The sequence below is a fragment of the Oreochromis aureus genome, linkage group 22 (genome assembly GCF_013358895.1).
Source record: "Oreochromis aureus strain Israel breed Guangdong linkage group 22, ZZ_aureus, whole genome shotgun sequence".
NCBI classification, from domain to species: Eukaryota; Metazoa; Chordata; class Actinopteri; order Cichliformes; family Cichlidae; genus Oreochromis; species Oreochromis aureus.
In genome coordinates, this window is record NC_052962.1 from 34,492,826 (window position 1) to 34,518,354 (window position 25,529).

The 25,529-nt window shown below is 39.8% G+C and overlaps 1 protein-coding gene across 2 annotated transcripts; it reads left to right on the top strand.

The window, feature by feature from the left end:
• Positions 1-845: 845 nt before the first annotated feature.
• Positions 846-23,953, top strand: cacng8a (calcium channel, voltage-dependent, gamma subunit 8a). Of its 2 annotated transcripts, none has more exons than XM_039605448.1 (6): positions 846-897; positions 7,044-7,383; positions 12,273-12,524; positions 16,123-16,206; positions 19,592-19,732; positions 20,251-23,953. In XM_039605448.1, exons 2-6 carry the CDS (start codon positions 7,353-7,355, stop codon positions 21,111-21,113), a joined length of 1,371 nt encoding a protein of 456 aa, XP_039461382.1. In that variant the 5' UTR covers positions 846-897; positions 7,044-7,352; the 3' UTR covers positions 21,114-23,953. The 2 variants fall into 2 exon arrangements, with proteins under 2 accessions (XP_039461382.1, XP_039461381.1); XM_039605447.1 differs by lacking the exon at positions 846-897 and adding an exon at positions 1,064-1,195 and having other exon boundaries at positions 7,041-7,383.
• Positions 23,954-25,529: the final 1,576 nt, after the last annotated feature.

Consider the following 25,529-nt stretch of genomic DNA (forward strand, 5'->3'; position numbering starts at 1 on the left):
CTTTTAACAGGAAGAAACCTCCAGCAGAATCCAGATGGATGAGTCAAAATAAACAAAAATCTGCCATTGTACAGGTGTTATAAACAGCAAACCTATCTACAGAGGAGGTGAAAAGGATTTTTTTATGTACCATAATGTGAACATGCTTTTTAATACTGTAAACCATAGCATTTTATGACCTTTGCCACTTCCTTGTCAGGTTCTCACTCTTGGGATGGGTGTTAAAGTTAAAGAACAGAGATATCCCAAATCCAACAGCAAAGCTGGACTCCACATAACATGGATGATGTGAGGGTGGTCTCTTGGATCATAATGATTTGGTCCCTGGGCAGATCTGGCCCCTAAAATTATTATTTATAACAGATCATTTTCATTTATTTGTTTATTTTAAGTAATGTATTCATTCATTTTCAGTAACATGAGCAGTTCTGAAGGATTAAGAATTTCTTGCAACCCCTGCTGTTCAGCTCTGATCTGACCTGATTTTCCCCATTTAGATCTGAGGCATATTTAGAGACAAAAATGCCCCATCCAGTGACTTTTGACTTAAGTCACAAGAATAATTCAGTCACACCTGTTCTCTCAGCCTAAAGCGTCTATAAAAGTTTCACAGAGGACACCGGAATTTAACAGCTCTGTAAAACCTCAACAAACGTTTAAAACTCCAATATGTCACAAAATGTTCCTTCACTGATTAAATCTACGAAAAAACATCAGCATCATTATCAGAGCTGCATTCATTAAACACACTAGTGTGTATAAAAAACCGCCAGTCCTCGCATCCTCCTCCTTTCCAGCCCCTCTCTCTCTCTCTCTCTCTCTCCCTCTCTTTCTCTCCAATCACGGGCTTCGTCACAACCTGCACGAGCACCGCTGCAAAAAGTTGTTTTTCCAGAGGTAAGACTATAATTAATACACGTTATTATTCAAACGACAGTCTGTATACTATATGTATTACCTTGATTATATGACAGCGCGTCAATCCGACCGGTGTGCGCATGCTTAGACCGTAGAAGAGCGCACCACATGCAAGCATTGTACTCTGGATAAAATCGTGTGGCAGCGAACGCGCATCGTTCTGTACGCGTGTTTACAAGGAAACGTTTAAAAGAGCTTTTGCAGAATAAAGTGTCACATTAAAGGTAAAAGTAACTAAAGGAGAGCCGAGGAACAGGAGAACAGGACGTTTTTCAAGGTAAGACAGCCCCGATGAAAGCGAGGGAAGAGAAAATAGTGAATAGTGTGGAAACAAGATCAAGGATGAGATACAGCAAAACTTATCGGTCCGAGCATGTAGAGGGAACGGACTAAGTGGTCGACTCAATCCTTTATAAACAGTCTCTGGGTGTAAGGGATTTATTTTCAGCAGCAGAAAATTTCACTTTTATTTAAAATAGACGCATCACAGCGTGACTGATATGTTCCTGCTGTGCTTTGTTAGAGAACAATTTGTTTTATGGCGTGTGCAGGGGGATGTACAGAGTGTGGGATTTAGATTTCTCTGTCTGAGTATCGAATATTACTCAAGGACACCAAGTGATCGGGCTTCCCGCATATTGAGTTTCACTTTGCTCCGGCTGGACTTTTTGGTCAATATTAGAATTTGTTTAACATTTTTTTTTCTTTCTAAAAATAAGTTGAACATCATAGCTCATAACTCTCTCAAAGCATCAATTTTACTGTAACACTCCTATAAACCAATAAAAGACTTTATGTTTATAAAATAGGAAAATTGGGAGTTTGTGTGATTGCATATGGAATTAAGGGCAGACAGAAAATTATGTCTGCAAAGGTAAAATAGTGCCAAAAGCCAGTATATCTGTTATTTGCTTGTATTAATGTGGTGGTGTGTTGTGTTAAATGCAAACAAAACAAATAAAAACAGACCGGGAGCGAGATTGGAAAAACAGATACTAATTTCTGTAAAGTGCATCCATTAAATAAGCATTAGGCTGTAATGACATACCTGTATGTACAGTATAATAATTATGTAATATATGCAGTAATTGTAGTATGCTTCTGATTTTTCCCCAAACTTGAACTTGATGGTTTGTGATGGTTGCTCCCTTCTGTTCCTGTCATAATAATGACCATTGCTCCAGTGAGCTGCTACAGTTTGTCCACGTTCTTCTTCTGTTCTGTATTCATAGCAGGATTCCCACCATTGCTTGTGTTCCTGATGCAGAGTGTGGCTGATGTGTCCTTGAACTTTTCTCCTCTGTGTTTGTGCTGCCGCCGGCGAGCCCTTTCAACATGTGTTTATCCATGTTGTGCTGCTGCTGGAGGAGGCTCCCTCCTAATGCATGCTGTCAGTCTGGAAAAAGCAGGTTTATATTCAGGGTTCTGAGTACAAAATAACAATGTCTGATGTTCCTATTTGTGTTTTGATTGTTGTTACTGATTGCAGGCCTCCCAGGGGTCCTGCAGGGCTTTCAAAGGGGGTTAAAAAAAGAAGCAATCAAGATGAATGCTGAGTGCAGTGCACTTCTTTTAATGACCACTAGATGGGCTGTTCATAAAGTCACATTGTACTACAGTTTTGATAATACTCTTTAATTGTCATTTGAAAAGAACGACTGATTCTGTGGTCTATATACCAAATGTATTTTTGCAGATGAATTTGATATTGACTAAAAAAGGTGGCCTGCAATTTCTATCATGCTGCAATAATTCTGCAATTTACCATTAAATCAGCATAATGTTTACCTGATGCAGACCTAGATGCAGCTTTCTTATCTTATATGCATTTTTAAAAAAAGGAATAATAATCACTAGTATTTTTTTATTCACAGACTTCCCTAATACTCTGTTGTAGGATTTAAATAGCTTTTAAAAAGCAAGGGAAAATGAAGCACTTCGTGTACATTAGCTATGTTGCACCGTTTGTGGATATAGATGTTTACATTTCTTGCAATGAAAAAGCTAAAGTCATACAAATATTTTCCAATAACCTTAAAATTTACAGTTTTTGCAATAATTCAAACCGTTCATGTGATTATGTCTCAAAGATCAATATTCATGCTTTTAGTGTTTGCAACAGTGACAAAAACTTATCTTCACAAAATGTCGCTTCTAGCTAGATGCTTGAAAGATAAGGTGTACAGAGAGGTGCTATTTGGGAGCCTCCGCATATCAGCTTGTGCTCATCTGTGAGCATGAAAGCCCGATTCATGGTTCAGGTGTTCTCTTTAGGAATCCAAGAATGAGAGCATAGCATGTAGGTGCTTTTTCTTGTTCTAGGCAGAGGAGATGTTTAAACGCTGCATGATCAACATTCACACCTTGGTGTTTTCACAAGGACTTTGACTGCGAGTTTAAAGGGTTTTGTGAGCCAAAAATCATGAGAAGCGATACTAAATTTTTCCTTGTCATTCCCTGGTGGGGGTGGAGGTGTTGAAGAGTTTCGGCCAGCTTTAGAGTGTTCTGTACAGTTTTGTCTGGATGGGCTCTTTGCTCACTTGCTGCCACAAAAAAGCTTTGATTTCTGCCGATAATCTTGACTCACTACTTTATGTTAACTTAGAAGAGCCCCTGTAAGCAGCAAAGTCCATGCAGTTTCTTTTGGTAGAGGAAAGAGATTCTTGATACCCTCAGTTTGTCATTTAGAATCTTAAATTGGCCACATTTAAATAATGAATTTATATTTTTAAACAATCATACTTAAATGTAGGAAATGGTTGTAGTTCACCTTAAGTGTTCTGCTAAAACAAAGTAAATCTCATTTAGAGGAAATAATGGTTTAATGTAATACTTTATCATAGGAGAGAGAGCTGCAACCACAGGAAATGTGTGCTGCTTAAAAAGTCTCTTCATTCTTAATATCAGTCTGTGGTCTGTATAGAAATGAGTCTAATACCAAAAAATGGTTTAATTATCCTCAAATCTCTTTTAGGAAGGTTGTGATGTAATCGGGTTGGACTCAGGTTTTAGTGCACATTCATGTGGTGTCAGATCATCTGAGAAAATTATTTCTGAACTTAAGTCTAAGGCCTAAGTCAGAAAAGTTGGAGCATATTTTGGTGCTTGAGTTGCCACTTTGTTAATGTTATAAATCAAAATATGATTGAATATTGCTTATAAGAAATTTTTGATTAATGCTGATCAACCCATCCATCCATACATCTACATATAGATTTCATTTATGTCTCGTATCCAGTTCAAGGTTGTGGGGCTGCTGCAGCCTGTGCCAGCTGACAGGGTGAGATACACCTTTGATAGGTTGCCAGTCTGTCACAGGGTTAACACATAGAGACATTCACACCCACATTTACACCTACAGCCAGTTTTGAATTACCAGTTAACCTGAAAGGCATGTCTTTATGCATTTCTTAATAAAATATTAAATGTAAATATAAGGTAATAGATTGTGAGAAGATTCATAGACATAGTGAAGAAGGATATGCAGAGTGTTGGTGTGACAGGGTAAAAATTCCAGGGGGTGAGATTGAGGCAGGGAAGCGCCAAAAAAAGAAGAATGTATTAGGTTGTACTACACAATGTCAATGATTAACCTTTTACCAAAACTGAGTTTGTGCTTGTGTGTTTTGTGTGTTTGTGTGTCGACATATTGTAGTATCTATATCCAACTATTTCTTTATTCCAGCCGGTCTAACCGCTGTTAACTAGCCTGTACTGTCTAGACCATCTTTGAGGTCAGTAGATGCAGCGACACCATCATATTGTTTGTTCCAAAGTAGCGAGCACATGCACCACATTTTTTGATGATTTTAGCACCTTAGTCACTGCAGTCAGACCAGTGGATGCAGCTTTGTACTGGTAACGTGCGTTCCCATAACAATGCCAGACAAAGTCATCTGTTTAAAAGACAGACATAGTCTTTTAATTAGCATGTTCACCAACACAATCTTGGTGTTTTCAAACCAGATGTCCCGAGTGAGAGATGGATCTGCCTATACTGGCTAATGACTTGTATGTCACATGTTCTTAACCAATGAGCATGCCCTGGATATTCTTCTGACTTAAAGTGACCAAAATGGACTTAATGTTTTATTCACTGTGACCCAAAATGAGTGACTGAGATCGTGAACTCGTTAGGAAAGTGTTTACAGATGTGCCAGAAGTGCCTCCTCCACCCAGTGGCCATTAAACGAAATATAGTTTCAAGACACTTTACCAGTGGAGAGACCCAGGAGCTACGTCTATCTTTTTATGCTCTCTTTTGGGCAGACGTCTGACAGCACAATGTTTTCTTATATTTCAATGTTTAAGTCCCACCCATCCATGTTCTTCTGCTTAACCTTATCAGGGTTGCAGGGGGGACTGGAGCCTATCCCAGCTACCACGCGGGGTACACCCTGGACAGGTTGCCAGCCTGACGCAGGGCTAACACAGCTAGACAGACAACCATCCACACTCACATTCACACCTATGAACATGTGAACCTAACCCCACTAACTGCATGCCTTTGGACTGTGAGTGGACTGGAGTACCTGGAGAAAACTCACGCAAACATGCAAACTCCACACAGAAAGGCCCCGGCCAGGTGGTGGAGTCGAACTCAGGACCTCCTTGCTGTGCAGTGCTAACTGTTGCACAACCAAGCTGCCATATTTAAATTTAAGTTGTTTAAGTCAAATTTTTAAAAAATCAGGAACAGAGGACAGGTCTTGTAGTTACAAATTAAATACTTTGATACTAGACTTTGTTAAGCCATTCATAAGATCATATTGTATATCACCTTTTTAGTATATGTAGATATGAGTGAGGGATGCCAGTGTTGTGTTAGAAGTTGTTTTCAGGTAAATGTTAACAACTGTTGTATCTGAACAGAGAACCAGTGTTGTCATTTTCTTGGGAGTCTTCAAATGGGGATTTTTTTTTTGGTCAGATGTGCCTCAAGATGTGCTGTTGACTTGAAACAACTCAGCATCCCCTGCTGTGCTGCTGCAGATGTCTCTCATGTGGATTTTGGGTGCCCTGCAGTTTTTGGCAACAGCTTGCATTAAAAAAGCAAAAAAAAAGAAGCAAAACCTGACCCAGTGTCAGTGCCGATGGGGATTTTCACTTCAGGAAGACTCTGCTTGTTGAAATCTAAGGATGTCAGTTCAAGCAGGAAAGCAGCTGCTCTGCCGAAGCGCCCTCGGGCAAGGCATCGCATCTTTTCTCGCTCGGGATCTTTCGGCTTTGAAAGATCCGCTGCATTGTGCATTTCAAAACATGACACAGTGTTAAGCGCGCGTGATTAAGCCATCGCACCAACGGGAAGAAAGTTGGATGGATGAAACATGCCGAGACACTGTGACCACCGCGCTAATGACTCACACGTCTGTCATCTCTCTTGTGAATGTTCATTCCTCTTGTACTGTATGCAGTCATGTATGACCACCGCGTACCTACATGTGTGCGTTGCTTTCGGTGCTGTGTGACATCCCAGCTCCTCTGCACACCAGTGGAATTCAGGGACTTCTTTTTCTTTTTTTTTATCTCAGCAAAATCCTCTCAGCTGTTACATCCAGTCCTCTACTCCACCAACACACACATAAAACACACGCACACACACACGCACACTCGCCAGCTCCACCGTAGACTTTGGAATTCACTGTTGCCATGGCAATGGAATAGAGCACGCTCTCTCGCATTGCCTGTTCTTTTCTATTGCTTTATCTCCCCTCTCTCTCTCGCTCTTTCTCTCTCTCTATGTGGAGGCAAACCAGCTTCTCTTGTTTGACATGGGGCTTGTTTTTTGCCGCCGGCATCAGGTTTTGAATGTTTGTTTGTTTATTTGTTTGTTTGTTTTTCAATGACACATGATGCTCATATAGAAAATCTGTTTGTGCGGAAGATGTTTCTGTACAGGAGCATCCCCTGCTCTCAAGACTCATGTCACGTTCGTTAATCAAATCCCCCATCTTCCCCACCCCACCTCTCATCTTCTCATCTTCTTCTCTCCTTTCTCTCCCGCATCTTCTCCTGTCCTTTTACTTCCATCCTTCTCTTTCGGTCTTTTCTCTCACTCTCTCTCTCTCATCTGCTCTTTACCCCCCCTCCCTTCCCCTCCACCTCTTTCTTGCTTCTCTCAGTAGCTAAGATGACTGCCATGACAATTCAATGAGAAGAGAGGACGCAAAGTGAAGTATCCCCTACTTGCTGAAAAGGAGCGACAGAGCGCTCAAGGTAAAAGGAGAAGAGGGGGGAAACGCACGAGAAGAAAAGGCAGAAGATTTAAAAAGAAACTATTAGGAAGAAAAGAACTGGCAGAAGAAGAGCCAGGAAAAAGGAAGGGGCGAGAAAGCGGATAAACGGTGGATGGAGGCGGCTCGGACCGGGGCTACGGAGAGCTCTTCAGTGACGAAGAAGAAGAACAGCAGCAGCAGCAGCAGGGGGGAGAGGAGATGGAGGCGAAAGGGAGAAACATGCCCTCAGGTAACACACACACACACACACTCACACACAAGAACAGGCAGATGTGCGTGTGTTCATACACACACAAACAACCAGATGCACATGTGGATTCTGATGTGCATGAACATGACACCCATGTACATGCACATTCAAGTAATAAGACACACAAACAAGCCTGGATCAGCACAGTCATGCAGGAAACCACCCTCACACACACACACACACACACACACACAAGTACAGATGTGTGCAGATGTCTGGATTCAAAAGGCGAGTGGCTTCGATTAATCTGTGCTGGCATTTGTGTAACCAAGCTAAATGTTTGTTCATATTAGGATCAGCGATGACTGAGGGGATTGCTGACATATGAGGAGCTGAGAAAATCCATGCTGCTAAACACAAATTTCATGAATGAACTACACAGCATTTGAAATATTGAAATGCTCCATCTGACATTTGACACTAATTTTAATTTAACAAAGTAACCTTGCTTGGTCTAATGTCAGAGCCAGTCAGGGTCAAGCAAAGCTAGAATACACAGGCTTGTCTCACTGGATGCAACACAGTTTTTTTATATCTTAAAATATTTTTTTTTTAGTGACAATGTTACCTGAACTGCCTTTAGCTCTGCAATCTAAAGAACATGTTTTTTATTATTCACAGGCATAAAGCTAGAGTTTGACAAACATGTTTTATCATCCAGGTGGAAACAGTTCATTCAGTGCAACAAACGTTACAAGCCAAACTGCTTATAATGTGAAAAAGACGTATTTATAGATCTTTATTTAATCGGAAGCTTTCAGATGTCCAGGAAGAAAATGTGTGAATGACAAGTGTGAACATAGAGGAAACCTCTTCCTGCCAGGTTGCTATGTCGGTGTGCTGCTCTCGCAATCTTTCATTGATTTTAACATCAATCGTCTTATTTAACACAAACAAAAAGTTTAATTTTGAAAGCCAAGACATTTTCATATAAACCACAGAGGGTATCTTCTTATATATTAAAGGATTGAATGCAAGTTATAGAGGCCCAAGATTGTTTTTTGATATTGATACCAAGTTTCAAAACTAAATCTAATTGATACCATTGCCTAAACTGATAATTGGTAATTGTCTTTTTTTGGTTTTTTTGAATAATGATTTAAAAGTGTAAATTCATTGTAAATATAAACTGTATTAAAAAGCTACTTGACTATTAGTAATTATGACCAATATTGGTTTCTAATTGTTAATATTTTTTTAATTACATTGTTATCACATTGTGTAAAATGTCGTAATTACTTTTTAATGTATTTTATCCTACTCAGTAATAGACTGTAAAAATGTCATTTTGAAGACACTTGTATACAAAACATTTCATATGACATCATGAAGTAATCAATGCCAAGCTGAGAGAACGAGGACACGGACCACAGTCTCCAGGTACCTCCCACCCCACTCTCAAAAACAATTATTATATATCCATAAAATTTCAACTTAATTGTAACCATTTAAATGATGTTTACATATGAATCAGACTTTATCCGTTGGGCATTTATAAATTAGGTGTAACTCTTCAGTAACCAGCCAGACAGTTGTGATGTAGCAAGAGAGCCAAAGTTGATGAGCAAGTGCACAAAACAGCCAAGCAATGACAAAGTCAAGAACAACTTTTTCAAATGTTTGTTATCTTAAATACCCTTTGTGTATTTAACGTTGCGCATCACTTTCAGGGTCAAAGTATCAATAGTTTATTGAACAGCTTGATGCACAAACTGCCAAAAACGATTGCACTAATGTACACCAGGTCATCATCCAGCAAATGCCTCGTCTATGAGGGGAAAACCCCCACTCAGCACAGCCACACATGCCCGGGGGTGTGACCCGACCAGTCACCCAGTGAAATTTGCCCCTTTAGTGATGCTGGCAATTGATCGATCTACAGCCGTGTGGATTGTGACTATGCAGATTTCTTGTAAATCTAGTGGAGTTTTTCTCAGAAGTTTAGTGATCTACAAAGGCGCTACAAGCAAGTATTTAATTGTAGTAATTCAAAGGGCAGACATAGTTTGACATCTTCAGGTAATTCAATTCAAGTCAATGTTGTTTTTATACAGTACCAAATCGCAACAGTTGCCTCAGGGCGCTTTATATCATAAGGTAAAGACTCTACAGTCATATAATATCTTGATGTAGAAGTTAAAATATTTTAGAAAATATTAAAATGTAATGACAATTTTGAACATTAGCCTTGTTTTTACATACTGCTTCACAATTTCTTACAAACTAATTACTAAATAATATTTTATTGTTTAAGAGTAAAGTTTTATTAATTGTTTGTAATTTCTTGTTTGTTTATTTGTTCCAAAGAAACAGTGAAATCCTCCTATTACACTATCTTTGACAATGTAAGTAAAATGTTTTCAGTTTATGACTATCATTCAGCAAAGGCAATACGGGCAGATCGCACTGTTGGGCCTGTTTATAAATACACGTGAACTGAATAATTATTCTGATTTTTACTGATTTCTTTAAGTAAAATGAAACAGGAAACACTGCGATGCTGGATATTAGCATCACGTAAGTTTATAATGTATGTTTGAACAATTCCTTTCAACTGATCATTAAAAACATGTGGTACAACTTAAAAATCAGGGTTAGGCTTTAAACTTATAATGCAAATACAAAATAAAACAATGCCTAATGAGTGCAGCATCCAGTGAATTCAAATTTGACATTTTAGTGCAAATTAAAAATTAGTTGGCTTTTGTTGGATTGTTATTGCCGCCCCAGTGCCGTGATGTCTTTATGACACTTACCTTATGCATATTCAAGCAGGCAGGTCACTTTGAAATGAATAGAAGCCAAACCTGAAGCGTTGCAGAATCCCAGCACTTTCTCTGTTTCAGCTGAAATGGTTAAAATCTGACAGGGGAGCCCCACAGAGGCAGGAACCCTGCTCCCATCCACTTTCATTTATGTTTCCTGAAGCACAGCAGATGTGTTGTATCTCAATTTTCCTCTTGTCATCCCTCTCACTGTCCACCTCTCAGCTCAGATTTGTGTCTCCTCTCTCCTCTCCACTTGTCTACTTCTCATCTCCTCAGCCACTCTTGTCGTCGCTTATTATAAAAAAAAGTGGACAAAGACTTCTATCTTGCTCTTCGTCTGCATTTGCCCTTTTGTTCTGCACATATTTTCCTCGGATGATCTTCTCATTAACCTAAAAAGACAATTCCTTTCCTCAGGCCTCCTCCAAACCTTGCTCATATTAATACCTTTTATTGTGATTCTCTCTGGAAGTGGTTTGTAGAAAAAGGTCAGAATTTAAATATGACTAGCTCCTGAGATCCCCCGCAGATGTATGAAATGAAGCACTGTCAAACATTATTTTAATTTCTTACCCCATGTATTTGGGTCAATTTTGCCTTTCTGTGTTCAGTTTTGGAACAATATTTGTACTTTTGTATTTCCGTTGATTCACTGAGGTTGGCATTTTGTTCTTAGCTGGCTACATGTTTTTCACTGCTTCAGGCTGTGTGTGTTGTTTTTTGATTAAAAACTGCTCCAGCGTGCTCACACAGAATGCAACAGAAAGAGTAAACCCCGTCAGCAGCTCCCACCGGTCCCGTACAGTGGCCCATGAGGGATAGTATTTCTATTAATACATAAATATATTTGACAGTTCAGTGTATGTATTATGAATTACCTGTTTTAGCTTCTCGTTTTAATTTTCATAGGCATTGAGGGCATATTTGAACCACTGAATTGTGATGGAATTAAATGACTTATACAAGACTGCAGCCATCTGAACATTTAAACACTTAGCAGTCTGGAAAAAAATGGATTGAACTTTGTATTTTGGGTATAATTTTGTAATGTTTTCTATGATGACTTTCTAACATACCCTTAGCTGTTTCTTAGTTGTTTCTCTCTCAAATAAGAATAAAGGCAAATTTCCTAAAACAAATACAATAAGAAATAGTCATTGCAGCCTAAGTGCATCATAAAAGTTATGCATATTAACAGTCTTCAGTTTGAATGTCTACATCAGCTGCAGTAAAATGAAAGATCAGGAAGTGATTAAAACAGAGAATTGTATAAAAGGTAGAGACTCTATATAAACAATGACTGTCACCACCATGACATCACCCACTGGTTTGGATTGTATTTTTAAGCTTTAACTCGAGTATTTTAACTGTCGCCATGTTGGTTTTAGAGCCAGGAGTTACCATATTTAGACAAGTGCATATATGGTATCAGGTAACGCTAGTAAATTTATTAGAAACTTGTATCCATAAGCTGTATGGGTGAACAGAGATACACTTATCTGCTAATTAGAACATACTGAAGCGTCAGACTACTAAATCACTAAATCACCAAAACTGAAACATACTGAACATCTACACTGCACAATAGGCCACATTATTAAACAGATAATTCCAAATAAAAATACTCCAAAAGGGACCAACAGCACAAACAACAGGGAAGGGTTCAGTTCAGTGACACTTAGCAGAGGTGAGGCCAGCAGACTCCAATCATTTGTATCCATCTTTGTCGGCCTCTAACTCCAGTGAGTGAAAATTATCCATAGAAGCCAGGCTTTTTTGTCTCAGGCTGTAAACGTGCTGATTTCTGTTGGGAGTCATTGGTTTCATTTTTCAGCCCCAGAGGACGACTCTGGATAGAAATACTAGAAGTATTGGGCAAATGCATGGAGTTAGAGTACTAGTATTACTAAATTTATAATTGAAATCCTTTATTTTAGTACTGCTGGGTAACTTATCCTACAAGCAAGGCATTTACATTAACAGGAAAATATTCATGGCTCCGTCAGCATCCCAATAATATCGTAGTTTAAACTTGATTAGTATTATGTGCCAGCCCTGCCTTCTGCAGACGGCTGATTTTATTTTCTGTGTTCTTGTCAGACATCAGTTTCCTTCCCCGCCCAGCCATGGTGTGGTGTGAGCGAGGGATCCAGGTGCTGTTGACCACCATGGGAGCTTTTGCAGCTTTTGCACTGATGACAGTGGCTATTGGAACTGACTACTGGCTGTACGCCCGGGCCTTCATCTGCAACAGCACAGCCAACTCATCACAGGAGGACTCCAACAATAAGGACAAGAAAGATCCTGGGGCGCTCACCCACTCCGGCCTCTGGAGGATTTGCTGCCTGGAAGGTACAGTTGGTTGTGTGTCTGTTTGCATATTTGAGACCGTGAGATGCTTTCAGTGCGCTGTGGGATGAATTTTGGTGTGTTTCTCATGTGTTTGTCACCAGAGGGCCTTGGCGAGGTCAGTGTGCTCATGAGACATACATAGGTGTCTTGTTCACTAACCCAGCCATATCCACACACAGTGTCTATGTTGCTCTACTTTTCTCTATCTTATTCATCACTACATTAGCATTTTGTAATTTTTATCAAGCCAGCCATAGTAGCATATGACTGGTAAGGTGCAAGGTGCAAGAATTAGAAGTTGCTGCCACATGATGCTGGCTTCACTTTTCCAGCCTGCTTGGCTTGATTGTAATGACATTCATACTATAAATAATATAGCCACAGTTTATTGCATTACATCTGTTGAACAAATTACATCTATAGACCCTAACTGTGTGGTTTCTGCTCGAGTGAATAAAGCTCCACAGTTTGGTACTGGACCACAGACAAAACAAGTTGGTCTGGGGTGTGCAGGCCGTGTAGGACATGCTATTAAGCTGCTTCAGCCACACATGTTGTACACCTCCACCCCACCTCTTCCTTTATGCTCTGTCTGACTCGATCAATATATCTGAACGGGGCTCTTGCTGCTGCTCTAACTGTCTTCAGCTTTTCATATAGGCTCCTGGAAGTGCAGCGAAGTCCCAGAACAAAACTGCCAAATATAATCGCCTTCTGATGGAAATAGCAATCTTCTGTTGACTAAAGTGTTAAATTTGTTATTAATAAAAAAACGATTGGGATTTAATATTTTGTTTTGATTTAGGCATAAAAAGCACCCTGGTCACGGTTCAGGCAACACTGTTGTTTTGATAATAAACTGCATTTTAAGTCAAAGCTGGCTCTTCCCATATTAAAGCAGAGCATGACGCCAGTGCCTGAACATAATTATAACAACATTTTAAATCTAGTAATCTAGATTGTATGTTAAACTGCAGTTGCAAGGCTATAAAGTTCCCACTCATTTACATTATGTGAATAGAGTGGATGTAGAAGCTTTTACGGTATGCTATATGATGCTCATGAATGTAACCAGAGACCACAGTGCACCCTGTTGTCACCTGTTCACACCGATAGCACCAATGCACATCTCTTAATGTCTCAGATAATCTGAGACATTAAGAGATGTGCAGCTGTTGCTGTACCTACAATGGACAATAGTTTATTTAAATATGATAGCAATGAACATAAAAAGTATTTGTGTTTTTCACATTTCAGATTCCACACATCCTTCAATATAAACGTCATTATATTATCAAGTCAGTAAACGTCTTCTTTCATTTTCAGGTTTAAGTGTAATGTTCAAAAAGCAACAGACAACAATTAAAAGGCCAAACTGTCTCAGAGCATCTTTGTAGCAGGAACTCACATCTGACGTGGAAGTTTAGGAGCTGTTTTAGCTATTTTGTCTTGTCAGATGCGTCAGAGGAAGTGCTTTTGTTGCTGCCTCGCATATTTTTTTCTTTTTTCTTTGAAGATAGCGAGCAGATTTCTACCAGTGTATTGACAGCTGGGTTCATTTGTGTATTTTTCTTCTCTTTTTAACCGAGTTCCTGATTTTTTGCATGTCAAAAATTTAATATGGTGTGTCCTAAAAAGGTATAAATTTGCTTCAGGCTTTTTATGACTTCTTTCTGTTTTTGTGTGTTTGAAATGAGCTTTATACTGCTTTTACCCTCCAGGATACACAGGTATCTCTTTTTCTCTCCTGATGTTAATTTTGTCCATGCAATGCACAAATAGCTGTCAAGGTAAACAAACGTTGTGTGTCAAGAAGAAACACAAGCTTATAAAACAGTTTGTACACCAGGAGGGCTGCTGGTCTGCTGTCTTTAGTAATAACATGGAGGAATATTTTTAGCGTCTTAGCCTGGCACAGAATTAACACTAAGGCCCCAGAACAATGCGCCGTATAGGGAGGAGGAGAAAGATACACAGTGTTTGTGTTTCAGAGAAAATTACAGCTTACAATTGTTGATTTTCTTTTTTTCTTGGTTGAACCCAGACGATAAATCATATATATGCAAATAGCTGCCCCACCCCCCCATCATTATTATTTTCTGGCCTGTAACGGGTGATATGTTAAAATTATCCAACCAGCCAATGTCAGTCCAAAAACAGCAACTGTGCTGCACAAACCTTTTGCTGTTATTTTGGCTTAAAGTGCACAAACCCTCCCACACCGTGATACAATACTATTCAGCTTTATTTTCATAGTACCAATTAACAGCAACAGTCACCACAAGGAGGTTTATATATTAAAGTAAAGGTCCTATAATATTAGAAAGAAACCCCAACACCCCCTACGAGCAAGCACTTGGTGACAGTGGGAAGGAAAATCTACGTTTTAACAGGAAGAAACCTCCAGCAGAATCAAGCTTGGGGAGGGGGATACGCAAATCCCTGTGAAGTGTTTGGGGTGAGGGGAACATAGAAGAAAAAAAAACATAGCAATGTATAGGTAGCATACGTGACATGACTCAAGTCATGGTTTTGCTTTTTGTATTGTTTTTTAAGTATTTCCTGTTTTATTTTGCAATCACTGGAGTTTTAAACCTGTTGTCAGTTTTCCTTCCCGTGTTAGTCTTTCTTGCTTTGCCACCGTCCTCATTACTGCTTAATCTGCTGTGTTTCAAGTGTTTTTTTGTGTGTTTTTCATCACACTCATAGTTAATCATTTGTATGTTTTGGCTCATTTTCTGGACCTGATGCTAACCTTGGTATCATCTCTGTGTGGACACAAAGTCTGCTTCTGTCAGCCTGCATTCAGGTTAATTACCAATAGCTTGTTAGCACTGACATTTTGTCAGCCACCCAACTGAGGACTTTATCCATACAAAGCCAGGTCTCCACTGATCAGACAATAGTAGGACCTGCTCCTGTGTGGCTGTTCGGCTTTGAGCTTTGTAAGTTAATTATTTATTGAGCTAGAAATTATCCAGAAAGAAGACGACACAATTGGCAAACAAATTGAGAAATTTTTCAATAATGTAGACAGCTAAATTCTAAAAGACAAAGAATCTTCATCTGAAAAACTTCAAATCAAATATGTTTGTGAAATCGAGTAGTAGAGTCTAATAAAACCAGCAGCTTGATCGTCAACAGTCAAATACAATTTATCAGTTCTTACAAACTCAGCAGTTATCCTTGGAACTTTTCCCTTTTTTTGTTTGTTGTTTTCTTTGTTGCAAACATTTAGGGCATAAGACTTTTGCTGTGTCATTGGGCCATTTGTCTTAATATCTCTCACCTTACTGGCCTTTGTGAGCTTCTTGATTTTCATCTCTCTCTCACTCTATTCATGCCTGTTGTGTACACACACACACACATATATATATATATATTAACCTTTTTCTTCCTGGTTTGTCCCCATTTTTTAAAATTTCTTCTTTCTTCCTCTTTTTTGTTCCCATGTCTGTCTTCCCCTTTTCTGGCTTTTACCTTTGTTATTTACTGTTTTGGTGCATTCTGTCTTTTATCTATCTTTATGTCTTCGTGGGATTTCTTCTTTGACCTTCATCATCTTCTCCCCCTCAACTTCCTCTCTGTCTTTTTTCAGGTTTGAAGAGGGGTGTGTGTTCCCAGATCAATCATTTCCCAGACGACGCAGACTATGACCAAGATGCTGCAGAGTATCTGCTGCGTGAGTGACACACACACACACACACATACACACACTCTCTTAGAAATACACAATGCACACAAACATGAAGAGAGACATTAGATAACCATACACTGGCAAACAGAACTGCACACACTACAGTCTCCATCACATGCGGATAGAAAGGACAGAAGGGGATGGTGGGCGGATATCAATGCACGGATGTCAGATTCAAGCAAAGCGTTCCTGAAGGTGTGTGTAAGTGTCTGTATAGAGTGTGCATGTGTGTATAAATGCCCAGGTGCATGGGGTTGGGAGTCTGGGGGTGTGCAGAAAGCTGCTGTTTTTTTCACAGAGGAATTGAAAGAACAGCCTTCACTAATGGATTATTTTCAGCTCAGGATTCTGGTTTCACATCCTGCCTCCATTGTGATAGCAGATTCTGCTTCATACAGCCCTGAACCTTTTTGGTTTACAAAGTATATGTTCCAGCTTTATACGTTATGTAAAGACATCTATTTCTGTGACAGGTGCAGTGATACTATCTGAAATTCTCCTGTCTGCTTTTCTGCACTTCACAGTCCTTTTTATTTGTTTTTTAATAATTGAAACTATTTTAAATTTAGAGTGAATGACAGTCCTGGGAGACATTAGATGGGTTTGTTTTGTTTAGTTTAGTTTTTACATATTTTTTTTTCTTTTTTAGTTCTAATAAAAACCCTATTTAATGAGAAAGGCCTGAGATGCTGCCCTGCCACAGCCTGTCCAGGGTGTACATGAATACACTGATGGATGGCTTCAGATGCTTAAAAACATGTTTTTGGAGATGCAGTTGTCAATTTGATCTTTCTTATTAGAATTTTCCCAGTTGATAACAATTAATATTTTTTATTATATATTAATCATACTAAAGGTGCTCTGTTGGACTGACATCTGGCTGTGGAAGCCATTTGAGTGCAGTGAAGTCATTGTCATGTTCAAGGCGATTTCAGCTTTTTGACCTGGCACATTAGTGTGCTGGAAGCAGCAGCCAGAAGATGGGTACAGTGTGATCCTAAAGGAGTGGACATGGTCAGCAATCATCCTCAGGTAGATGGTGGTGTTGATATTAGGCTCAGTTGGTACTAAGGAATCCAAAGTGTGATTTGTATGTAGAAATAAATTGTAGCTTCATTCCTTTCCTGTTGGTAGCTGACAGCAGTGGCACCCAGTGTGGCCTTCTGCTGCTGTTTCAACGTTGTGTGTCAGAGATGCTCTGCTGCATGCCTGGGGTTTGACGAGTGGTTATTTGAATTGCTCAGCTCACCTTTTCACCCAGAGATCTGCTGCTCACTGCTCATTTTATTTAAATCTTTGAGATTGTCGTGTGGGAAAATCCCAAATGACCAGCAGTTTCTCAAAAATTCAAACCAACCCATCTGGAGCCAATAATTATGAAATATTCTTGTGGTATGTGAGTGACTGATTAGATATTTGTATTAAAAAGCAGCTGATACATAAAGTGGTTAGTGAGTTTAATTTATTTTACAGCTGAAACAGTGAAATTGTGTCTGTGGCCAAAAAAAGAGGTTATATCATGCTTATGTAGCAGATGGTGAGATGATGGCGTTGTTTCCTCAAAAAATAGCAGTCCACACAGATTCTCTTACAAATATTGGACTTATTATTGCAATGAAACCATCAACCACCAAATGTGGCTATACTGGCACCTAGAAGTGATCTCGTTTTAAAAACATATGTCTGGAGTTGAAGGTTTAAGGGATTTAACTGTGTAACGTTGTGATATGGCCATTTCAGTTTTGCAGTTGTTTCACATCTCTTACTCACTGATTCTATTTCTTTTTACTGGCTTTTTACTTTCACCCGCTGATTTGGAACAATTACTTATTAGGTTTAGGAAAAGAGTGTGATTGGAATTAAAAGGGTTAAGCACCAACTCTTTAAGGAGCTGAAAAAGACATATATCTGTTTGTTTGTTTGTTTGTTTTTAGACAATATTTGATTGGTTGTGTGTTTAGTTTTGAAATGGTTGCAATCAGAGAGCCGCACATTAACTCCATGCACACAGACAACCACCAGTGTTTTCAAAATAAAACACAATTTATATTCTTACTTGTGTTTCTCCTTTCATATCATCCTAGTGTATGTGTTGTTTCCCTGTCTCCACCTGTCTTTGTCTTTCTTTATCCCCTTTTATTTAGTTTTGCCTGTTTTTGTTTCCTTTTGTTGAGTCCTCTCACCACCATTACTGCAGGTACATTTTTGTCTTGTCTCATTGTGTGTTGCATGATGATTTTATTTATTTATTTTATTTTAGCCTTTTGAATGTCACGAGGAACAACAATCATCCCTTTGCCCTTTTAATGTCAGCCATTTCAGCATGGAAAATATTCACTGTTAGTTTTTAGAATCGTTAGAGATTTGGTTTACAGTTATCCTGTAAGTATCATTAACACTAATTTTCATGCAAAACAATATATCAATAGTTGACATTCATTTCTAACAAATGGAACTATATGCATGAGCCGTTATGCAATTGCAGGTTTGCAAAAATCGCACCAACAATTCATCACATAATCCGTGTTTTTTTCCCAAAGAGGTGAACGTTACTCACATGTGCATTTGACTTGTTAAAAAAATGAGACGTGAAATGTAACGTGCACGTCTGACAGATGCTTCTGTGAATGAATGGTTATCACAGCATTTTTCTTTTACCTTCAGCTTCAGAGGCAAAGCTTTAGAAGTCACCTTGAAAATCTGAAAGCTCTGCTTTTCCACATATTCCTGCCTCAGATGGAGCTTTTCTTCTTCTATAACGTCTCTCTCTCATCACTTCTGTTTATAGCTATGAAGCATCTGCAGAAGGATGTACTGAAAAGGATTTTTATATAATTCAGCCTTTTCCAGCAAAATTGGCGATTGTGCGCTCTTGCTGAGGAGCTGTGGCTACTGTATTTGTAACAAGGAATTATTCATTTAGTTTCATTTTACGGCGTAAAAATCATCATATTCCCCATAACTTTTATTATCTCACAATTTGAAAAGAAAAATTAGCTTTCTTCTCTAGTTTTAAGAAGACATGCCATCTAACTATTTTTATTTAGTCTTGAAAAAACTCGGGGACTCAAAAGACATTATGTGCCATATAAAATATAATGTAGGAAACATATAAAAAGACATCTGCTGTTCCACAGCCAATTTGTAGTGTCAGCTGTGCCAAGCCTTGGTAACACTTTTATTCCTCAGAAGTGTCACAAGGCTGTTAACTTTGCACCTTCAAATGGTGTTGAACCTCAAGAAGAAAACGCATTAATGAACCACTATTAGAAAAGTACAGACTCAGTCGTATATCAGATGCAAGTGCACAGACTGTAAACAACAGCACTGCAGCCAAAACGATGATGCTCTCATCTGCTGTCTCCTGCAGGTGTGGTGAGAGCTTCCAGCATCTTCCCCATCCTCAGTGCCATATTGCTTCTTCTGGGTGGAGTGTGTGTTGCTTCCAGCGGATTCTATAAAAGCAAAAGGAACATTATTCTCGGCGGAGGGATTCTCTTTGTAGCTGCAGGTAAGACTGCAGCTTTACTGTGGTTTGGGAAAAGAAATCTATATTTCCAGTCAGAGTTTGAAAAGAAGATTTTGTTTGAAGGTATGTTTGCTACATTTTTTATTAACACTAAAATGGGCAGTTTATATTTTACCCCTGGCTGACTTTGTAATCCCTAACAGATACCCGTGTCCTTAAAATCTCTGTATTCTGTTACTAAAAAGAATTTCTGAACACTTGATGCTTCTTTTTTTATTATATTCATGTAGCATGAGCCATGAAACACAACCTAGCATATACATTCTACAGCTTAAGATAATCTGCAGTGCCCATACCAGGATGAACCTATATCTATCAGTCGTATAGTTAGATTAATCTCCTTATGTATGATATGCAGATTGACTGTCATACTGTGCTTGCCTACTCTCTGTGTAATTGAAAGGAGGCACTTCCAGAAAGCCTGCCTGCAAAACAATTTAATGAACCAGCAGGTTAATTTGACTCAGAGGAGCACTTAGAAGTCTTGTATCTTTCTTTAGGCCTCAGCAACATCATTGGAGTGATCGTGTACATCTCAGCAGCACTGAGCGACATCTCCCCCAAGAAGGATGAGGATAAGAAGTGGCATTATTCCTACGGGTGGTCATTCTACTTCGGCGGTCTGTCCTTCATCCTGGCCGAGATGGTCGGCGTGCTCGCTGTCAATATCTACATCGAGAAGAACAAGGAGCTCCGTTGCCGCTCTCGCACTGACCTCTTCAAGAGCACAACGCACGCCATGCTTCGTCTGCCCAGCTACCGTTTCAGACGGCGTTCACGCTCCAGCTCACGCTCCACTGACCCGCCGCGTTCGCAGGAGACCTCGCCCGTTGGAGCTTCCAAGACCTTCAGCTTGCCACCATCTGCACCACCATTCTCTGTGGCCACTCTGCCCAACCCCCACCACACCAGCAGCAGTGGGAGCGGAGGAGGTGGTGACATCTCCATGTACACCCTCTCAAGGGACTCCAAGCTAGGCAGCCTCGGAGGAGGTGCCCCACCTCTCTACGGCACGGTGGACCGTGCCACGCTCTACCAGCTCCACAACTACTTCCCAAAAGATTCCAGCGGCAGCGGCAGTGGTGGAGGAGGAGCGGGAGGAGGAGGAGGAGGAGCAGTGATAAGCAGCAGCACGCTCCCTTCCCACTCCAAGTCCAACTTGGCAGCGGCGGCAGCTGTAGCCCAGAACGCAGCACCGCTGAATACCTCCACATCAGCTGCTCCAACCACCCAGCCAGCCCCGATATCTACAGCCACCATGGAGCGGGACAGGGGCAACGTGGGAACCCTGGACCGACTGACAGCTAAAAGGGACCGGGATAGCAACTCAGATACACTAAACAGGAAAACGACACCAGTTTAAACTCAGAGAGAGCGGAGAGGAAAAATAGAGATGGAATTTAGAGAGGAAGAGTAGGGCTGTAAATGTGTGGGTGGCACGTCAACAATAAGGTTTCTGTCCTTGAGCCTGAGGTATCTAGCTGCCATAAATATTACTAATGTTATAAACAGTCATCAAACATCTGATGCTAAGAGCAAATTCATGACAGCTGCCTTAAAAATTGTCATGACTTTGAAACCTGTTTTGTTAATTGCACAGCAGGGGTACAGTCGAGGATTCGGGAAATGTTTCTTTTCTCTGTTTTTGATTTCTGAATTACTCACTAAATCATAGAGATACAAAACTCCCAGATGTGTAATAAAACAGCCTCCCAATGCAGCAGTTAGGCGCCTTGCCGAGGAGGCAGGGGAGCTCTTTCGTTATTTATTTCCCTTATCTCAGTTTTGTCAGTTTCTGCAAGGACATCTTTTTAAATCCTGAAAGAAACCGTAAAGGAAGCTTTGATGATAATAAATCCCGCTTACAAATCGCTAATTTGTACACATCTTAGATCGGATTGTCCTTAAATCTGCATTTTCAAGCCTCTTTTCACAAAGCAAGACACAGAGTCCTTGCTTTTTGGTATTCTAAACTTTGCAACACTTTTTAACATAATAATTAAATTATAAAGTTGCCAGATGGTACAAGTCACAATTCTTTCTTCCATTTCTGTTTTAAAAGGAAGAGAGCGTCACAGACGGGTACATTCTGCCAAGTAACAAGCTGCTCAGTGACAAGTTGACTGCCAATTGAAGGTCAACAGTAGCTCCTTAACCTCTGGACCCGAGAGAGAGCGACCTCAGCCATATCTAACGTAGATCAGAGGAGGCTGCCGCATTGTGAGCCTGATTATTTTTCAGTGTGTGTCAAAGGTATTTACAGTGACAGATGGGCATTCACCACAGTTCTAAGGAAAGGAACAGCCATGGACTTAAAGCTTTCGTCTTAACGCCTGCATTACTCCACTGCCAGTTGTCGCAGTAAGATACCGCAACATGACCGTTTGAGCAAGTAACTTATTTTGACATCAAGTTTTTGTAGTTTTTGTTTAAACAGAAAGATTTGCGTTTCCCACAGTGTTGCCCACAATTCTTAAACCATTGGAAAACTTTATAAAATGTAAATAAAAAACAGGAAGGAGACAAGGCTAATCCCATAATAGATATTTTACTCACACATATTAAATGTTTAAACTGAGAAAAATCTGTCATTTCGAAATTGATGGAAGCAGCATGTCTCGAAAAAGCTGGGTCAGTCCCATGTTTGTCACTGTGTATCATCCTCTCTTACAATATTAGACGTAGGAATGCTGTTCTACATCTAATATAGGATCCTAGTGACTCAACAGTCCTGGGTCTCCTTTGTTGTGATGTCATGATGCATCAGTTTTTTCTTTTGTTTTCCAGTTGGGGAAAAGCTAGTTCAAGACATGAACTCCTCTGTGGTTTAGCATCTGGTTGGAAGCTTATGTTGCTCTAAAATCTGCATTAGTGCCCGTCTTCCTGTACTCCCTTTTTAACTGAGCACTGACAGCAAGCCAGATGGTTACTTTCCTCTTTAGTCTGGAGGATGCCATGTCCTTGTTTTTCCAAAAAGAAATTTTACATTTCAATTTATCTGACCGCTCAGTTTTCTACTTGGTCCATTTTAAATGAGCATTGGCCAAGAGAAGTTGACATGATCTAAGCTTGCTTGACAGAGATTTAACCTGTGTTTGTGGACGGCACACTGACCTGTGCTCGCCCACAATGATTTCTCGATGTGTTCCTGAGCACATCCAAGGATTTTCATGATAAATTCATGCTTGTTTTTAAAGCAGTGCTCTCCGAGGGCCCAGGGATCACAGGCATCCAGTATTGATTTTTTGCCTTGTTGTGCACAGATTTCCCAAGAGTCTCTGAAAGTTTTGATGATATTATGTACCGCAGACGATGAGTCATCAAAGTCTTTGCAGTTTTGTGCTGAGGAACATTATTCGGAAATTGGAACCCTACATGTCTAAGCTTTTTATTTTCACTCAGGTTACTGACCTGATGCGAATTAACCTAATTAGTTTCTCTACCTGTTTTCTTTTTTTTAATAACACTCAATTTTCCAGGTATTTGTTGCTCCCATTCCAGTTTTTTTGAGACAAGTTGTTGCCACCAAATTCCAAATCTATTTTCCAGGAAATGGTAAAATGTCACTTTTTAACAGTTGTTATATTTTCTGTGTTCTATGAATAAGAAATGGTTTTATGAGATTTGGGTATCACTATATTCCATTTTTACTTACATTTTACACAATGCATATTTAGCACATCTCTTTTGTCCAATTTCTTATTTGGAAAGTTAATTTGCACAGACAGCGCTTCCCTTCTTCATGCTTCCCCACCAGCAGGCTCAGTATATCATTCAGCTGCCTCTCCAGAGAACCTCTCATTGTTACATTGTTACAATCTTAGATTGACATTAGTCTGCTCTGGAGACCAACGGAGAAAATGCTGGAGAGACACCATAATACAATGGACTTTAATTTATTTGCCATAATTGCCAGTTAATAAGGGAACAGCCAAAAATAACTTTACTTCTGAAAATAAGGCAACAATGAGGAAGTGATAACCATGGTTAATGTTAGAACATAATCACCATCACTCACTCACGTCCATCTTCCTGCTCATGATTCATGGTCATTTTGTCATCTGGCAGTGGAAACATTGTTGGATGCCATTTGAAATTTGAAAGCGCTCATAGACCTGGATGTTTATGCACTTTATGTGTGTTTTTATTTGAGTAAAACTGATTTCAGGGCAGCACGGTGGCACGGTGGTTAGCACTGTTGCCGCACAGCAAGAAGGTCCTGAGTTCAATTCCACCATCAGGCCGGGGTCTTTCTGTGTGGAGTTTGCATGTTCTCCCGTGTTTGCGTGGGTTCCCTCCTCCGGTACTCCGGCTTCCTCCCACCGTCCAAAGACATGCAGTTTAAGGGGATAGGTTAATTGGATAATCCAAATTGTCACTAGGTGTGAGTGAATGTGAGCGTGAATGGTTGTCTGTCCCTGTGTGTTGGCCCTGCGACAGACTGGCGACCTGTCCAGGGTGTACCCCGCCTCTCGCCCTATGACAGCTGGGATAGGCTCCAGCGCCCCCCGCGACCCTGGAAAGGATAAGCGGAAGCGAATGGATGGATGGATGATTTCAGGGTTTGTATGACTGTTTATGATAATGATTTGATACCGAAGGCTCCAAGGCAGTATCTGTTGAATGTCCCCACGAAGGGCTGCAAAAACCAAGGACATGGTGGGGTTCAATTCAGTTTACACTCAGGGGATGGAGATTTAGTTAGAATCAGAAGCTACAAATTACTCTAATATAAGAGATCAGCCATTTTACTCAATATTTAAAAGTGAGCAAAGCAAAAAACAAAAACATTCTAACCATTAAGTCAGATTTGAAGTAAAAGCTATTTTTGAGGGGGTTTATGAAATGTTGCCTAAGATTTCAAAGAAGAAAATTCTACAGTGATGCGTGTACTGCATAACATGTGCTCTAAATCTGATTACTGGACTGATGTAAAAGTCAGAATGCACTTCTGAATCAGCTGTGTTTGAAAATGAATTCAGCCCAACCCTGGGTGACGACAAATCGGAGGAAGAGGGAAAGGGAAACGTGCGCACACACCAGCTTCCGTTCCTCTTCCCTCGGTCTCTTTATTAGCTATAACTATGTACTATTTCAGAAACTAGAATAATAAATGTATTATTGAGTATATTATCAACCCATTCACTAAAACAAAAGCACATAATGTCTGTAAATGGTAATCTTTGGGTTGTCTTTTCATTCTGAGTGATTATCATCTCTAGGTTACATGAGATTGTAACTCCTTGAGTATTATTATCATGTTGCTGGTGTTTCTATGATCGTAATGGTTATTGCAGGGTATACATTTTTTTTGTAATATTTTTATATTCGTTTCAATGACTTTTTATTTTTCTTTCTCTTGTACACTAACAGTCAGTGGTGTCACGTGGAAAGCATGTGAACAAAAGTGAGAGGGTGTGTAAATTCATTTATATATCCTCTTATTCATTTTATCAGCTTTGATTTGTTCGGGGAAAGTTGACTGAGCATGCATGCTCTGTTTCAGCAACACCCTGCTCACCCTCACATCGCTGGAACTGGAAGCTGGCCGATAAAAGCCTCCGTGTTGGGTCAGTTTAGGAGTGGCTCCCCTGGGACAATTGGGTGTTATGTGCCTTGCTCAGGGGCACGTCAGTATTTGAAAGAAAGTAATTTTTCTTTTCTAACCATTCTACATATTACTAGACAACTTTCTGGACCACAGTTTGTTTGTTATTTTTGCTGTTGTTGTTGCTTTTTACCCAGTTGTCACTTTGAATGTGTATAATCTTTTTAGCGT

Coding starts and splice junctions, on each gene's coding strand:
- cacng8a (XM_039605448.1), top strand. CDS start 7,353: ATGGAGGCGAAAGGGAGAAACATGCCCTCAG. Junction 16,207..19,591: donor TGCTGCAGAGTATCTGCTGC/GTGAGTGACACA, acceptor TGTCTCCTGCAG/GTGTGGTGAGAGCTTCCAGC. Junction 19,733..20,250: donor GATTCTCTTTGTAGCTGCAG/GTAAGACTGCAG, acceptor ATCTTTCTTTAG/GCCTCAGCAACATCATTGGA.